Source organism: Neolamprologus multifasciatus, chromosome 13, assembly GCF_963576455.1.
Source record: "Neolamprologus multifasciatus chromosome 13, fNeoMul1.2, whole genome shotgun sequence".
Lineage (NCBI taxonomy): Eukaryota > Metazoa > Chordata > Actinopteri > Cichliformes > Cichlidae > Neolamprologus > Neolamprologus multifasciatus.
The window spans coordinates 10,529,054-10,547,570 of record NC_140451.1 but is presented as its reverse complement, the minus strand read 5'-3'; the positions used below and the strand labels follow the sequence as shown (position 1 = coordinate 10,547,570).

Below are 18,517 nucleotides of genomic sequence, written 5' to 3'. Positions count from 1 at the left end.
TTACAGAGGACGTTCTGGTAGCTTAGACTCAGACTGTCCAGCAATTATAAAACATGAAGTTCTTATTAATTTGAAGAAAAATCTCTATGGTAGATTATGAAAAAACATCTTTAATGTTTTAACCATTAAAGAGTTAATTAATTACATTTGTTAGGATGAATGGCAATGGGGGAGGTCTTTCTTTAGTACAAAAAGTTCAGAAAATACAGTTTAAAGTCCGAGATCTTACACATTTTCCAAAGCCATCCAATGGCCGGATTGGAGTGTTTGCTGGGCCGATTCTGGCCCCCAGGCCTTATGTTTGATGCTTTTAATTTAAAACCAAATAGACATTTTTTGAGACTGTTGTTCTGTAGAGACAAAAGGCACAAGTGTTTTTCATTCACTCATCATGTTTTAATATTATTGATGTTAATGAAAACAGATTTTAATACAGTATTCAAAGTGCATGCATTTCATTTATTTATCCTCTGTGGGGTTTAATGCCAGGTATCAAACTGCATGCTGAGGTTTGTGTTCTAATGCACATCAGTTCACATGTATTTTTTTAGGTCCGTGCCACTGACAATGGCTCACCTCCCAGACACACGGACCACTCTCTCACCATCAACATACTGGACGTTAATGATAATGCGCCAGTTGTTGAGAGCCAGAGGGGCTACAACGTCAGCGTGAATGAGGTAGGGATGCACTCAACACACGATCTAAGCTAAAGCAAGCCAGTGATGTCAGTGTATACAGAAATATTTAAGTATTCAGCTGTTTTATTCTTATTTTTATTTTTATTTTATTTTTATGTCTATTTAAGCGTTATATGACAGTATGTTTGCACTAAGTACCGCAGAAATTTCCTAATGTTGTAAACCTGCTCAACATTTGGCAATAAAACCCTTTCTGATTCTGATTCTGTTAAGTTTTATTCTGTTAAGTTTAATTCTAATTTTTTAATTTTTTAATTCTAATTTTTTTAATTCTAATTTTAATTCTGTTAAGTTTAAGTTTAATTCTGTTAAGTTGTCTACCACAGATGATCCATAATTTAACAAGGCTTCTTTTTTGATGTATTTTGCAGAACGTTGGAGGAGGTACATCAGTCGTCCGTGTGATGGCGACAGACCGGGACATCGGTCCCAATGCCATGCTGTTTTACTACCTCACTGCTGGAAACCAGGACCTGACCTTCCGCATGGACCGAGTGACCGGAGAGATGGTGACGCGCCCATCCCCTCCCGATCGAGAGCGCCAGGCCGAGTACCGACTAACGGTCACCGTGGAAGATGACGGCACGCCACCTCTGTCGGTAGGGCACAGCAGTAAGCATGGCATTACAACAGTGCTGCAAACATATCTTATTAATATCAATTCCAAAAGAAATTTCCTTTGGCTACTCTCAGATCACTGAGAGTATTGAATCTGAATTCATCAGGATAATAAATAACTAACCATTTTTTGTGTTTGTAAGTGTACATGCATGAGGTAGACATGAATAGTTCTGTCTCTATGGGCCACATTTACTAACACGTAGCGCCGCCGCAATCTGGGTTGTGACGTAAATAGTACTGCCAGACGCCACAGCTCGGTGGATGAAAAGAATGTGTTATTTTTGGCACTTGATATTAAAGTAAACTCACTGCATCTGTGGTGGGAAAACAAAACAGACACCTACGAGCGCTATTTGGGGATTTGCAATTTACCCCATTTTTTTTTAAATTGGACTCATGTGTTGGCCCGGCGACCTGTACAGGTTGTACCCAGTGTTGGGGAGTAACGGAATACATGTACCGCCGTTACGTATTTAAAATACAAAATATGAGTAACTGTATTCCGTTACAGTTACCGTTTAAAAGGGTGGTATTTAGAATACAGTTACTTTGTTGAAATAAATGGATTACACGGTGGTACTTCCCTGTTTCATATTGTGGCGGGTCAGGACTGTTTGGGTTTTGTTTGACAGCTACGTTCTGTTGTTCCAGGCGGCAGCGTTACGGTTGCCATGGTTACAGGGTGACGCTCTCTCTCTCTGCGTGTTTCCTGGGTGAGAGAGCGCCTGTTGTTGTTGTGCTAAGCTAATAGGCAGAATGCTACCGATATAGCTCTAAAGAATGTAGCATCATAGGCAGCGTAGTCCGTACTGCAGGGAGAATGGATTGCTGTACCCGTTATGTGTCTGTGAGCGAGGGAGGGAGAAAAAGGAAAAGTACGAGCTGTCATCGAGCAAAAACGGGAGCTGGAAGCATGTAAATATAATAATAACCACTGCAGCCAAGAAGAGAGCCTGACGAGCCCAGTTGTAAGTAAGCTATTAAGACTCGACTGTACACCGTGTTCGTGTTTTCCTCCAAAAACAATAAGTCCCGTTGGAGCAGCCTTTCAACGCCTCTCTCTGTCTCTCGCTAGCAAAGTTGACCCAGACAACAAAGTAAAGCTAGTTTTCGGCTACGAGCCCGACACAGAACCCACCGTATTAGCCAGAGGTCCTTTACTATGGTTCGGAGTCGCGGACCTTCAGTAACAAAAACATTCATGTAGTTGTAAACAGCATGATAATATATTAAGTAATCCAAAGTATTCAGAATACCTTACTCTCATTGAGTAACGTAACGGCATACGTTACAGAATACATTTTGGGGCATGTATTCTGTATTCTGTAATGGAATACATTTTAAAAGTAACCTTCCCAACACTGGTTGTACCCTCCCTCTTGCCCCTATGATACCTAGCATAGGGTCCAGCAGTATGCAGACAGATGGGTTGTTTTCAGTGTACTAATAATGGATATAAGCTCTCAAATAACACATGTAAGTGTTATATTTAAGAAATAGATGTTAAAATAATAACTGGGAAATATACTTAAATGTAATTTCAAGGTGAGTTTCAGGACAAAAATGATGAGTAAAGTTGAATAATGCTGGTGCCCAGAAAGAGGTCATTAAGAGGATTCAGCACCTTATACATAACTCTGTTTTGATCTTACTCACACTCTTGTCCGAGACACGGGTTCTGTTGAGGTCTGCTTAATGCTTTCTTATCTGCTTGACCTAATTGAGGCACAAATATGGCAAATATAAAATACAGAAAGACAAATATAGTGGTTTCTTGATATTCTCTTTAAGTTAAATGGCTTTCATTTTGTCAAAACGAAAGCCACAATTCACATTTCTTCTTTTCCCCTTTGTGTGCTTATACAGAAGGAATAATGTACAGTACTGTATGAGTCACAAAGGCATGAGTTTTGTGCTATAAATTTACTTGTCTAACATGGTTGAACACCTATAATAATGCACATTTTTTTAATGCATTGTATAAATAGTCAATGTAAAGCTGCAGAAAAAGCTGGGAAGAGAACAATGGCCATCACTGGGGATTTTCACTTATCAGTCACCTAGCTCCGTCTTTTCTCATGAAACAAGATGCTAAGCTTGTTTTATCATTTTCTCTCCTCAATGCCGGTCTCCCTCTGGTGTGCACCATCTTAGAAGCACACAAGTGGAACAACCTTGTTCTATCTGTGATGGCTCCCCAGACAGAAATGCAGTATGTCCTTGTAATGTAATAGTTTTGGAGACCTGCCATTTGAAAGGAACAACTGAGAGACACAAGGCTTTAAAGTGCCACTTTATTATAAAAGCCACTAATAGCAGGATTCAGCGGTAATATACAGAACAAACATGCTAATTACAAGCCTTTTTGTATTATGTTAACGTTTGCGCTCATGTCAACATGCAGTCACAGTCCAGATTTTTTTTAAAAACACACACATACACAGACACACATAAGCAGGCATAATGGAAAACACAAGCATTTAAACACAAAAAACAATCATTAACTCTTAGAGAATAAAAACATCTTTACATAATACCCCCAACTGTACACCTGCTACACATCGTTCTAGAGAGGATTTCCTCCAAGCACCTCCTGTACACCTCAGTGTGAAAAAAAACCCACCGGTGGTTTTTACAGTCACACTAAATAATATCAAAAATGCTGTCATATATACGTTCGCCCTTCTTCTCTTAAGCCAAGTTGTGTTCACTGATCTTAGGTTAACATTTTAAAGCTTTTTTCCCGCACTTTCACTTGAAATATTTGATATTTATCAAACAGCCCCATTGCACACGTACTAATAAAATAGAAATGAATACTACAATATATTTTACCACAGTCAAATAAAAAAAATAAAAAACAAAAATATTCATAAAAGATTTACTTCCACTGCAGTGATTAAACTGTTCTAAGGTTTTTGTTGTTGTTCTTTATTTAATAAAAATCTGACTACATTCAAGAGTAAAAAAACAATAAACATTTTGTTTAGAATTATTGAACTGTACACGAGCACAAGCAAGAACATCTTTTCTAAATGCTTTTTCTAAATTCTTCCTGCAATTTTCAGCACTTTACGAGAATATTTAAGGCCACTGTGAAGGGCTGCGTTTCTGGAAGCACAGGAAGGAAAGATAGTATTTAAAGCAACAGAGTTTACGCATAGCTGAGGTAGCAAAGAAGAAATAGAAAACATGGCACGTTCAAGTTAAAACAGAGGAACAGCATAATGCCTGTAAAAGCAAAAACTGTTCTTTTTTTTTGTACAAGACCTTTGGCACTTCTCTGATGATTGAGAGTTTGCTGGTGCAGACGGCTTATATAAAATGACGAAAGGGAGAAAAGGGCGTTAAGTCGTCCTCACACCAGTTGTTCGGTTTAAAAAAAACAAACAAACATGAAGAAGAAAGAAAACAAAAACAACACAGTTTGCTTCCTGGAGATGTAACCTTCCTGCCTTCTTGTGTAAAGGTAACAACATCAACAAGTTAAAAAGTAGTCTTGTGTGGGGTCTTTTACATAGGATTGTTTCTTTGACAGCTTGTGCATTTAGCAAATACATAAAGACAGATTTACAATAAGTCTTCGGTTGGCCCCCTTACAGTTACAAAGAAACCACAAGAGTGACACAGGAAATTTACAGAAGTTATTGTGAGTTCTTTAGGGTTTGACTTGCCCTGTACAACATGCCACCCCTGCACATTTTCTATAGCATAGATCTTTGGTTGGTGTGCTTGCTGACATATAGAAACCACAATACTGACACAAATTCTACAGACAGTCACGCAAAGTGAGTTATTCAGGGCTGCAATCAAAAAACATGCCAACACTATTATAAGCAGTGTGTTTCATCCAAACGAGGTACCTGATTCGAATGAATGGTTTGCAAGCCATCGCCAGTGTTTGGATGTAAAATGAAGCACAACAAGTCGTCACGAGCCAAAGTTCACTTTATGCCTGCAGCTGTTGTTGCAGGTGGAAGTAGTTTATGAATCAAAGAAATGCAGCCTTCTTTTTTTCCCTCCTTGGGTCCAGACAATGTACAGACTAAAATCCAGGGTTATTCTGAGATGGCTCGTGAGGAGAGCGTCCGTCTGAAGGCAGAGAGAAGAGGAAGATAGTTGCGGGGCTGTTCCCAGATCAGCAGTTTGAGTGATGATTGAGGTTCAGCTCCTCTTTAAACCTACAGGAACTCTGGAGACTCAGGGATGGCAGCTGCAAGCAAAGACAGTGCATGTCGGTGAGAGCACAGAAATCATTGTAGGTATCACTATCCACCTACACAAACGCACAATTTCTTTTCCTTTTTTTGTTATGTGGAAAATTAGATATGGGGGTGTTCGAACATGCAAATGTGCACTTCCTGCCTCAAACATACCCGATCTTTCAAAAGTCAAATGAAAAAATTGAAAGAATTTTCTTTCCTTTACTTTTTTTTTCCCCATAACTCCCACATCTCAGAGTACTACAGACACGCATGGAGACTGATCAGTTCCACAGAACTACTCGTGTTTCTGAAAACTCATTAAAAAGCAGAACAACAAGGCCTTGGGTCTGGGTTGCGACATGCTAGCGATAACAGGGAAGTGCTGCTTGTTGAATTCCGCAAAGTTTAAGGTCAGCAAGTTGGAAAAAAATGAAGAAGAAAGCTAAAGTGTGGCCTCCATCCACGTAACGTGAAACCTTATGAGAAGCTGTGTATTTCAACATAACATCTGTGGACCACTGAAGGAAATGAGCTCCGGCATTGAAAATCCTCCTTGACAAATGTCAAAGATATTGTTTTTTATGTCGAACATATGAAGGTTTTATCAATAATTTTGACTTTTCTTTGCAGACGGGAAACATAGAGATCACACCAAGACATGGAAAAGGCGTCCAGCTCCCCAGTAAAAGAATAATGTTTGATTGAAGAGGCGAAAACTGCAGCATATGGCACAATTTTACCTTATGTTTATGTTTCTCATGAGCTTCAGGAAGGCTTGTCCATATATTCACCTATTACAGTGTTGAAACCTTTATGGGTTGCTTAAGGCTGTATACTCAGTAAGTTGTACCTTACCCTCTTCCCATGCACATCTCAAACCGTGCTATAAGGAAATGGGGGCAATCCGCCTCAGTATGCCTGGAATGTCTGCACAGGTGTCCCAGGAATCGGCAGAAAAACACTAAGGATTGAACCCCTTAACCGTGTCTAATGTTTCAATATTATTTCAAGTTGAGTCAGAAAGAACAACTGAAGGAGCCATTAGTGCTCAATGAGAGTGCTGATGGGTGGAGAATGACTTGTGAGAAGAATTAAGAAGAGGACAGTGTAAGGGGGTGGTTTCATGTGTGTGTGTGTGTGCGGGGGAAGGGGGGGGGGATGAAATCTCCTACACAATATATTTTCAGGGTCATGCAACACTCAGCCCAGCTGTTTTTGATATGCTCTACAAATTCACGAGTATCTTTCCACCAACACTTCCACCAAACGCAGGATGTTTCAGCAAAAGCACAGAAAGAACTAGTGGTTCGTGATTGCATCAGTCTTTTACCAGACTGAGTGCACATTTTGATATAGGTGTCTTGCAAAACCCTTGTGTGCAATGCAGTTACACGCATATACCGGTACTTTTTCATTTTTGTTTTTTTAAGTGGTTTTTTTTTGAGTGTGAAATAAATGTGAACAAAGTGATTTGCATTCATTCACAACAATAAGAATATCGTAACAACAGATATAACACACTAAGCCATGTAAATGACCTCTAAAAGTGAGATGACTTGCACTGTCTTTTTGGGCTTTGATGTTTACCAGTGGAAGGTCCCTTATGTCAGCGGCTCAGTCTCAGCATGAATATTGTATGAGTACAAGTTGTGAGGCAGGGTGTGTGTGTGTGGGGGGGGGATCCTACCTTCTGCTGGGAAGAATACGTCGCCATGTGCCGGAGGAGAAAGGGGTGTTCCCGGTTCGGACAACAGGTGGCGACCTGTCTCGGATGACTGCCTGGTCATGATCTGAGAAACAGTGCGGGTCTTTGTTTCTGGTGATCCCCCTCGAAACACTGGGTTTTCATGGCCCAGAGTCTCACTGAACACACACACACATACACGTAGAAGAAGAAGCATGATTACAAGTGAGCAACTTTCAATATGACCCAGTAAACTGTTTCGAAACTTTCCTAGAGACATGCAAGACTTTCATGTTTGTCACTTTGGATTTAATAAGGGATTTTCTGTAATGACAATTTAACACTTAAATGATTAGCAGTAGGATTTGCATATACAGGACACATCATGTCAAAAGAAAAAAATGTATACATGGTTTTAACTAGTTTATTTTAATGAGGATAGTGGGTTTAATCTTGCTATTGTGTCACAAGTGTTGTGTCCACTATGTTCACAGTCTATTATTCTAAAGAGCAGCTGTGTTTTGAAGCTGGTCGCTGAGATCAGCTGCCTGTGGGAAACCTTACCTGTCCATCCTCACTAGCTCTTGTCCACCTGGGAGAGAGGAAATAGGAAATGGGCCATTGTAAATGAATTGAAACAAAACGGAACACTACAAAAAGACTATGAATGCGCTTCCTACTGTGTGAAATACAGTTAATCGAGCTCACTGACAGGAAACATGTGTCAGAACAAACACTATGGGAAGTCCAGTGTGAGAGACTTATGTGGCCCAAAGGTGGAAATTAAGTGTGAGTGTGTGTGTAGCTGTTTGTGCACATCAGTAATACATACGTCTTCCTAACGGTGAATTCTCCCTCTGTTTGTACACGAGCACTAGAATAAGAGGCAGGGACAGCAGAGCCACGATGCAGGCTGTTATAGCCAAGGCCACTGGCACAGAGCCTAGGGAAGCAACAGACAGGCTGTGAGTTGAATAACATCACGAAATAACTGCCTCAGACATTTATTGGTTGAAGGCCTGAATAATGTTTCATACTTACTTGCAGTACCTGCAGTTGGTGTGGGATCCCAGACAGTGCAATTCTGAAATCCTTTCCTTGCTGGAAAGAGATAAATAAATCGGTTCTCATTCGTGTCAAAACAGTTTCACTGTTCAGCAACATCAGCTCCTGAGCTTCTTGCAAAATATATTGATTAGTGGCATTTCTGGGCATATCCAGTATAACCTTAGTGCACATTCACAGCGTTTGACATACTTACGTGGTATAACTTGTAGAATAACATGGTTGTAGGCTTTCTGCACCAAGCTATGTTTATGGAATTCTAGAATCCCACAGCAGTAGCGGCCCTGGTCCGAAGGTTTCACATGCTCTAGAATCAACCAGTGGTTGTGCCCCATGCGATCCATCTTCACTCCTGGTGGCAATGTGCTGTTACGGTGTGGGTGAGAAAAATTCCTTGGGCCCATTCCTGGATGACAGTGCTGGTCACTGTGGGCTGTGAAGAGCCAAGTGCTCCTCACAACATCGTCGGGGGAAAGCAGGGTACCTTTCTGGACGCACGTCATATTGACTCTTGCACCTTCAGGACAGGTGTAGTACAGGTGGGGAGGAGAAGCAATCAGCGTGGAATGGGGCTGGGCGTGGTGTGTCTCACCTTTGGCTTGAGAGAAAAGACAAAAGCAATGGAAGAATGTAGGTAACGCAGATAACTTCCTTTCAGATGGTACCGCCTCCTTTCTACGTATCCATAGAAACGTTTCCGTTTAGGGATGCTAATGTTAGGGTGTCGCTACTGAAAGAGGCGGGACAGTGAAACTTGTGGCCAGCTTTTAATAGGATCACACCAACTACAACAGTGATGCAAATGAGTTCTCAGATCATTTGCATCTTCACCGTGTGTACTCATGGGTGAGACTGTGCCATATTGATTTATTTCTGTTTGCTTATTTAATAATACTTCAATGTAGTATAAATATGATTATTTATTAAAATTGGGATAAAGTGTAGGTGTAGAGTATAGTGTAAGAAAGTGGCTGTGAGTGTGAGTCAATCCAAGGGTACAGATATGTATAGTATAGTTGAATGAATGTATAGATGTATAACTGCATATGTTTTACGTATACATATCAGTGTGGAGTGCGTCACTGACGGATCATTTGCTGGTATAACTTTGGAACGAGAAGACAGGAAGGAGAAGTAGGATCATATAAGTTTATACTTCTTCATTCTAATAAAACAAAAAAAATGAGTCTTTTATTTGCTGATGTTTTATATATTGCTTTTTTTAAAATTATTATTATTTTGTTTCAACAACTCCCATAAAGCTCAAAGTACTCAAAGCAACCTTTCTGGTTGTTCCTACTACAGACTTACTAAACTGAGTCTCCAGCACTATATTTCACCATAATGACACACACAGAGTCACAAGGTCAAAGCAATAATAGCCATTCTTGTTATTATTCTGCTCGGTTCAGATCACACAAATTCCCTATAGCTGTCTATTACAGATGACCCAGAAAAACCAGAGGAAAAAAGGAAGTACAAATATAAGTCGCATCTGGTTTGGCAGCGGGCCTTTCCAGGGTACAAACTGCCGGGGGAAAATTACATAACGAAAGATTTTAAAAAAGCAAAGGATAAAACCCTACAGTGACATTTTGATAATAACATGTTTTGAGCAATTTGAAATTAACGTAGAAAATAAACGGCAGGTCTGCTGAAATTAGTTGCACACCTAAAAGTTGCGCTGAGTTGAGTTCCTGCCAGGTACAGTGAGTCATTGCACAAGTAACCACAGTAAAAGCAGTAATTTTATCACCTGCCAAACTTAACATGGGCTTTAGTGGCACGCTTCTGCATGCTTCCTGGGTTTTTGTGCAAAGTTTGCTTCCTATTTTGTACATTTAAACTGTGGTTAAAAACCATGCATAGTTTGCTGTCTTGAAAAATATACAAATGTCCTGAGGGAGTTAAATCTCTTGTTCCTCTTTGTGAGCTACAGAAATATACGCAGGAACTTCTTCATCTCTTAAAATGAGGACAGTATAAAAAAAAAATCCCACTGAAGTTCTGTTTATTAACTTTAAATATCATCTTGCTGTTTGGTATTAATACACAGCAATTGTTGTGTATCGATTATGCGTATTAATATCTCAAAGGATCGTACGCTCAAAGATCTTCTGCACACACTCATGTACATTCAGGAAACCGGCTGCACAGCTGTGAGCCCGTTCTCAGCTTATTGCATAAACCTTTCTCCCTCTCTCACTCTCTGCCTCAACCACATCCTGTTGTGAATTCTTCAGTGTTGCAGTGGAATGCATGAATAGATAAACATAAATTGTGTGCTTTCAATGATTATTGCATTGCAAAAACACAACAAAATTAGCTCATCCTCAGGCTAGGCAGTGTGACGCCACTCTCTGAACCTCACTTTAAAGCAGACACATGATCTGGAAAATACACACCCTAAATGACGCCTCGCTATGTTGTAAAAGAGCAGCGTAAAAAGGCTGTCATTCTCTAGCTTTGTCAACGGACTCATTATTTTGTAATGATCGGCTTTTGTAACAGATGATTAAAGAATGCTTACTGCTGCAAAAGTGACAGGAAGGCTGCATGCACGGGTGCGTGTGTGGGTGGACTGCAGAGAAAGAAGAGTTTGCCCACGTATGTGTACCTTTTATAATGACACCATGGCAAAATGTTACAGTAAATGTGTGTGTGTCCATATGTCTGTTTGGGAAAGTCAGGGTGGAGTCTCAGTCAATGCCAAAATTTGGGGAGTGGACTTCCTTCCTGAGTTATCCCAGCACATAAACACTTCCACTCCCCGTTTCTTGCTCATTATTCCACGAAGCCAAACTTCAGATGTTGCAAACTTCGTGATTCTTTATGTGATAAAAACCTCGAGCAGGTTGGACCACTACCCACAATGCCAGTAATTATAGCGTTGGAGATGACTGTCCCTGCTGATTTATGCTCACTATTAATGTTGGGGATTAACCTGTAAATCAGAGTCTTGATTAAACTATTTAAATGTGTATAAAATGCCAGTCATTATTTCCTAGCGCATCTTTACTCTATTTGTCTAAACAACTATTTGAAAAACCCCCTAAAGATCAGCTTTCCTACAATATGAGGCAATACATTAACCAGTTTACACTTTACTTACACAATTACTTGATCATTCAAACAGTGGGGGATTCACCTTGTTGTGCCTGCCTTATTACAGCCATATCCCAAACTTTAAAAACTTTGGTCCTAACTCTTTGTGTTTGCACAGATTCATTTTAACTTGTTCTGCTGACCTGCTTGTTGCGGTGCGTTCTCTATTAATAGTTTTCTTAGAGAGCTACTGCTTCGTTTAAAGTCTTTTCCCCTGCTAGTTATGAAAAAAATAAGCTGACAAGCTTCCTCAAAGAAAGAAAAGTAATTTAAAAGCTCCCATGTTTTATTAGTTCAGTTATGTTGTTCTATGTAGCTGTATAATTTAGATAGTTCATCTCATTCATCAACATTTTTACTTAAATCTCCACAGTAACTACCCATGTTTTTGTGAATCACTGAAAGCACTTCCACATGCGTCTAAGCCTGCAGAAACTTTTGCTTTGAATATGATTAGAGTGGATTTAACTACTTGCTGGCTCTTACTGGCAGTGCTACTTATTTGTAAGGGGAAGCTGCACCGTGCAAACAAGCCAGAATTAATAAGCACACAAGTGTTTTTGTCTAAATATTAACAGAATCAGCTGCTGTTAAATACAGCAGAACAGTCGATCACCTTTCCTCTTTCATTGGCTGGCACGTTTGTTTGCACAGTATGTGTGCATCCTGTCTGTGTGTGTGTGTGCGTGTGCGTGCGTGCGTGTGTGTGTGTGTAACACAATGTTAGGTCGATGCCATAATTCTGTATTCGGGGCTGAACTCTACTGGAGCCATTGTGTGTTAGGAAAAGCAATAGGAAGACCTGGGATGGTGATTAAAGTGAAACTCCCCCCCCCCCCCCCCCCCCTGTTCATGGCTTCCTAGTGGGACAATAGGAGAGGAAGCCCTTCGCCTCTCCTGTTTCACATCCACCCTACCTTCCTCTTCTCTTAATTTCATTTTGACAGCTCTTTAAGCTTTCTGTAGACCTATTTCACAGAAGTGATGCATATCGAAGGCGAGAGTAAAGACAGCATTTTTGTCGGTAAATATAGCTAAATGTTAACTAATTGCTGGGGGAACAGCTTGGAAGAGCTAATGTGCACACACATTTCTTACCGACAACGCTGTGATCTTTAAATAGGTATTCAAAGGAAATGAATATGATTTTTTTTAGCGCGCCAAGTGGGTGGCGTTTGCAGTGTCGGCACTACCTGAGCTGTCTTGATGTGGTTTCCAAACCAACAAGCTATGCCATGTGTCTGGAACAGTCTGATTTTCTTTTGCGTGTATACAACAGACGTGTTTTTGGCTCAATTATACATATAAGTTTCCTCCTCTGATCTCTGTTCTCAGAATCCCGATAGCCCCCGAGGGCCCAGAAACAGGCCCTCCTTTGTATTAAGGCAGAATGCCACCTGTTTAGGACATGTTGCCACTGACAGCTTTCTTTCGTTCAGACATGGATGATAGTCTGTGCTGATTAAACATATACTAACCCTGCTAAAAATTTCCCCACCTTTGACGTCTTGAATAACCCTGTGGTGAGTCTGCACGGTGATATTACCTCATGGTACAGAAGCTGCTGAACCCTTCAGATAAATCTGGTTTTCTCAAACTGCATTAATCCTCTACTTGCAAGTGTTGTTTCCCAACACATACCGGTATCCTGCCCTTTTCACACCCACTGTAATGGTAATGATGATCAAACCCATTACAGGGTGTTAGTGAAAGCAGCAGGACACAAGCTCCTCTCTAAAGTAAGAGAGTTTCAGTTAAAGCCCCTGGCATGAAATGGCAAACAGATGCACCTTTTCAGCAACAGGAAGCCTTTTAAATATGTTGCTCTACACTCTACATTGTCACAAAGGGAAGTGGTTATGGGTCACAGCTGCAGGTCAACGTTTAGAGATTTACATTTTCTTATAATAATCTGATGTGCCCCTTGGTACTTTGTAAACGAAATTTTTCCAAAATAACGTGTGCGCTTTGTGTGTTTAATTTGTCTTCCTCTTTTTATTCTTCTTGACATAATAAATGGCACGTAAACGGTTGTGTAATGATAGCTTTGTGAGAAGTCTTAAAACACGACTGCACGATTATTTCCTCACTTTAAAAATGAAGGTGGCCTCTCATTTCAGACGTGGAAATGAGCAGACGTGGGCCTTTCTGTCTTTTCAAAAATGGTAAAAATCCAGGGATTACGTCATTTTTAAAAACTGACTTCATAATTATAAACTAACTTCCTCCTTTTACTTTGACCTTGCCTTCCTGTTTTTCACTACATCGTCCAGTGTTAAGCTGTTTCTGGCACAGTTAAATGTCTTCATATCTCAGGTCGCATTAGGTTGAAAGCAGAGTCAAGGTTCCACCAACAGTGGTCATCACTGTGTCCTCGAGCTGTTCAGAGAAACGCCCTTGCGAGAGAAAACCCCTTGCTAGCAGCATGAAGGCCACTGCTTTTGGTGACTGATATTATGATTTTACTACAGATGCACAGACCTTTCAAAATCTGATGACCAGAAAAATTTCAAGCCGAAGACGGGGCCTCCCCCTCCCCATCTTCAGCTTATTGCTGCACAGGTAAAGATTTGCCCATCTGGGACACGTGACCAAGCACAATCCCTGCCACAACACGAGCAGAAAAGGAGGCAGAGAAAGAATGAGTAATTTTATTTTTACTCACTGGTTGGAAAATTGGCACGGTTTGGTTCCAGTTATGTTTTATGGGGAAGACACCCACTGCTGGCAGTGGCAAAAACAGCTGTTTTCATCATAAGCTGAAAGGAAGGAAACGTCCCAACAAGGAAGACATAAGACTGAAAGGAGGAAACTGCCTTAAACGATACGGATTTCATTGTACTGCATAAACAATTCAGAAACATATCAAATGATATATCTGAGTCACTGAATGTTTTGGCTTTACACCTGAATCCCCACAAGCAACTGCTCTAGAAACGCTTTGATTTGTATAGAGTTCGCTTAAACTTTAAGCAAAACATTACATTCGCCTTTGGGTGAGTTTATTTAAATCCTAAAGGCGAAAGCTGATAACCTCTCCCGAGTTTTTAAGCGGCGTTTGAAGTGAAGGACCCTACACCCCGGAGGCGACAGCTGCATCTCTTCTCTCCTCCGACGTCAGTTGCCTAAACTTCAGGCAATCCCAAAGTCCCTTTTATAAAATAAATAAATAAAGTGTGGGTATGATCGCAGCTTCCAGCTGAATCACCAGTAAATTCCAAGAAAACAGAAACCTACGGACGTCTTAAAAAGATAAACTATGTGCAGTTCTTGCGCTGCACGGCACAAGGAAGTCTTTTCCTCAACTTCTTTCAGAGGATCAACTTCTTGCGTTTTTGCAGGCGCCTCTTTTCGTGTCCGCTGCATTTATTTTACAAGTTGTTTTGAAACCTGGGGGGGGGGGGGGGCTTCTGATCTCGTCAAGCTCAAAGTCGCTGACTTTAAGGTGGATTTACACTCCACTGGGCTGCATCCATGGCGGGGGGTTTAAACATCTCCACGCCAGATGTTCTGTCTCAAAACAGCAACAAACCAACTCAGTAAAAACTTAAGAGGCACGCGAGATAAAATAACGGGCTTACAGGGTCGCTGCGTTCAAGTGCATGTGGTAAAAAGCTAACAGAGGTTAAAATACCAAAGTCAGAGTGTGCAGAGGGTTTACTGTCATTGGTACAGACACGTAAGACACAGCAAGTTGGCTGTTTTGTCCATCTAGATGCTTTTTAGATCTATCTATATATATGTCAGTGTGTGACATCTGACTTTTCTAAAACAGAAAATCCATCTGTGACTCCAGTCAACTAGCCGCTCACTAAACAACACAACTGACAAGTTCATACACGCCCGGATCAGCCAGTTAGGCGAGTCTTAAAAGGATGGACGTGTGTGCTTACCTCCAGCTATGCAAAGCAAAAGCGACCAAAACACGAACTTCTTTCCCCAGACTGATGAGCGACGGAGTGAGACCCATTCCATGGCTGTCCGGATAAAAAACATTTGGCTTTCAACTAGATCTACAAGTAGCCTTTCTTCAACTTTCTTCCCATTCAGTCTAAAACTAGGCGACTTGTCTGAACTTTACTCCAGAACAGTTGGGGAGGTTTATCGTCCCTTGTCTCTACAGCTTCTCTGAGTTGTGAAGCAGCGTGACAGTCCCTTATTCGCTCCTCCTCATTGTTTCTCTCTCTCTCGCTCTCAGTGACCCACCCACTATCCTTTCTCGCAAAAAGAGCCTCACAGATACTTTTTTTTTTTAACGCCAATATTGATATAAATGTTTAGGGATTCAAAAAATATGTATATATTTATTTTTGCGTTCCTGTCTGTTAGACTTATATTAAAAGAGTTTGAGCTGTTTTCAGTGGTGCAAAGTTTAAAATGTTGCATCATCACATTTTTGGGGGCAGCCTGCAGGCTTTTACATCTGCATACTGTAATCGCACCAAAGTATTACCTTATCAGCTCGCTCAGTCATTGTTTATATTATTGTTAGCTTTCACACGACAGTTAGCAAATGACCACCAAGACACATGTTGACTCGACATGTGTTGCACATAGTGTTGAGGGTGCTGGAGTCTTTTGGTGGAGAAAACAAACCCCAATGTGATTAAACTGTTTCTAAATGAGCTTGTTCTGTTTTCAGACTGGTGCATATCTGACCACTATATCTGCGAGACGTCACAATATCAGGAAATGTCTGCTGACTTGTAAGATTTTACTACTAGTTAAGTATGTCTAGAAATATCTAGACGTTTAGTCTGTGATAGTCTGCGGCCCAGAAGACATGTTTTGGAGTGGTAGTATATATTTCTGATAAATCTCAATAATGTTTATTGCGAATGCTCAGTATCCAGTTTGTAGCAAACTGGGATTTTGTTTGTTTCCAATCAGATTTTTTTTCAGGCACAATTAAGACTGAGATGAGCCCAGTGGCATCACGAGGACACAAAACATAAACGTGGTAGTAAGAGAGCTCTTTTACAAGTAAACTGATCTTCCTGTGAAAAATGATTGCACTTCACCTTTGGGCCTTGAAAGTTTTACTGAGGTCTTTTCTTTTTTTTTGAATTTAGCCAAAAACTATTTAGAGTAAACAAAGCTGTCGTGATATTCAGGTTATCACTTGGTGGGTTTTGTTTTTGGAGCATTATAAAATTCAAATGACGAATTTAAACCCCCCCCAGCCTGAAGGGCCAGGTTAGTCGCTCTTTCTTATCGCAGCACTGGTTGGGGAACTGGTGGAGCAGGAACTTGCATGACCTTTATCTCATGCAGTGATACCTTTACTTCTGCTGATGTGTCAAGATCTGAACAACCAGAAATGAGTGGCTTTATGGCTCACTTTCATGATTTTGCAGTTTTCATTCTCACAAGATATTCTTTCAGCAAACAATGCACCTGTTTTTATTTCTTTATTTTATTATTCCTTCATATAAAGTGAATGCTGAATATCCAGTGTCACATGAGAGCATCACAAGTGTTTTTTCTTTAACGGAAAATGTTAGAAATAATCCTGCTTTGTTGTGTTGTTGACCTTTGCACGCCTAACTGATGATAACTCATTGTAGTTTCATTGTAATTGTAATACAAAAGAAGTATGAACTCATATTGAGACTCCCTTGCAGCCTCGGTTGCCCCAAGTTAATCGTTTTTTTGTCATTCACATAAATAAAATCACTCTAAACGGAGCATGCAGCTGTGAATGCTTTTCTGTGTCTCTCTGTGTGTAATGCAGACCTCAACCACCATCTACGTTCGTATTGTGGATGAGAACGATAACGCCCCGGAGTTCCCCGAAGAGGAGTACGTCACAGTGCTGAGCGAGGGACCGGAGACAGTGGGTGCCACCATCGCTACGGTAACGGCCATTGACCCAGATGAGGGTTTGAACGGCACCTTGCGATATGCCATCGCTTCAGGCAACCTGATCCAGACTTTTAACATCAACAGCATCACGGTGAGACATAAAAGCAGTTATGCTGAAGTGTCACAAGCAGCAGCAGAAAAATGTTAACCTTCTGTTAATGCTGCGTTTATTTAGGGGAGAATTACCGCTGTGAAGGAGCTGGACTTTGAGATCAGCAACGGACATTATGCGCTGGTGGTCACAGCTACGGACCAGTGTCCAAAACCTGCTCTTCGCCTGACATCTAGCACAACAGTGATGACGAACACTCATATTTATATTTACAGAATAACGCACATAGAAATCCTCCCACATGCATTCTGCATTTTATCGAGGATCGCCTTCGTCTGTGTACCAGCTCTCATTTGACTCTCCCCTCCTGTCCCCTCTTTAGGTGTTGGTGAACGTCCTGGATATAAACGACGTGACACCCACTTTTCCCAGAGCCTACGAGGGACCTTTTGAAGTTACTGAAGGTCAGCCAGGGCCTCGGGTGTGGACGCTCCGAGCCAGGGATGAAGACTCCGGGCTCAACGGCAAAGTGGAGTACAGCATCACCGGTGGAGATTTCCAAAGTTCGTATCAGACTGATTTGCTGTGGTGACGGTAAACTGTTATGAAATCCTTTATTACCACCTCAAAACGTCTCTGAAACATCCTGAGAACATTACAGTTATTGTGAAGGGCACCGTCTCGTAACACTTCCTGGAAACGTGTCCAAAATGTCCTTGCAACATTATAACCTGACTATTAAGTAACCAAATTTTATAGTCGTATAAAAGGGACGTGCAGCAATTTCACAACTGAGGCAGGGCGTTTCAGGGACATCCCCAGCGTCCTGTAAAGGTCTGGGACATTTTTCGCCTTTAGTGAAGTAGAGAGTCTTTAGATAACGTCACATAAGAAGCCTAGGAACACCCCCTTCAACACTGATATGCATCTCCACTCTCTTATATGTTTTTCTGTCAGACGAGTTCATGGTTTCCCCAGTGGAGGGTGAGCTTCGAGTGAGAAAGGATGTAGAGCTCGACAGAGAGACCACTGCCTTCTATAACATCACTGTCACAGCCCGAGATCTGGGAACCCCGTCTCGCAACAGCTCGGTGGGCCACGCTTTCACACATAAGCACCCACACACTCTGCCATGTCTGTTACTGTGTGTTAAATGTGGCTTAAGTTCTATTATTTGCTTACTATACACACTAACCACATGTAGGATACTATATATCAC

At 41.0% G+C, this 18,517-nt stretch overlaps 2 protein-coding genes across 3 annotated transcripts in view; one reads left to right on the top strand and one right to left on the bottom strand.

Annotated features, from left to right (window-relative positions):
• Positions 1-18,517, top strand: part of cdh23 (cadherin-related 23) — a 182,808-nt gene that overhangs the window by 148,647 nt on the left and 15,644 nt on the right. For both annotated transcript variants that reach the window (XM_085182044.1, XM_085182045.1), the window contains 6 exons: positions 552-680; positions 1,073-1,300; positions 17,116-17,337; positions 17,422-17,541; positions 17,681-17,861; positions 18,256-18,389. In XM_085182044.1, the coding sequence (XP_085038170.1) occupies positions 552-680; positions 1,073-1,300; positions 17,116-17,337; positions 17,422-17,541; positions 17,681-17,861; positions 18,256-18,389 (1,014 nt within the window). The remainder of the gene's footprint in view (positions 1-551; positions 681-1,072; positions 1,301-17,115; positions 17,338-17,421; positions 17,542-17,680; positions 17,862-18,255; positions 18,390-18,517) is intronic.
• On the bottom strand, positions 3,603-15,531 carry vsir (V-set immunoregulatory receptor). The gene is made up of 7 exons (XM_085182050.1): positions 15,275-15,531; positions 8,473-8,874; positions 8,253-8,312; positions 8,044-8,154; positions 7,776-7,803; positions 7,215-7,390; positions 3,603-5,535 (listed from the first exon to the last, which is right to left on the bottom strand). The coding sequence occupies exons 1-7, from the start codon at positions 15,375-15,377 to the stop codon at positions 5,504-5,506; spliced, it is 912 nt and encodes a 303-aa protein (XP_085038176.1). The 5' UTR covers positions 15,378-15,531; the 3' UTR covers positions 3,603-5,503.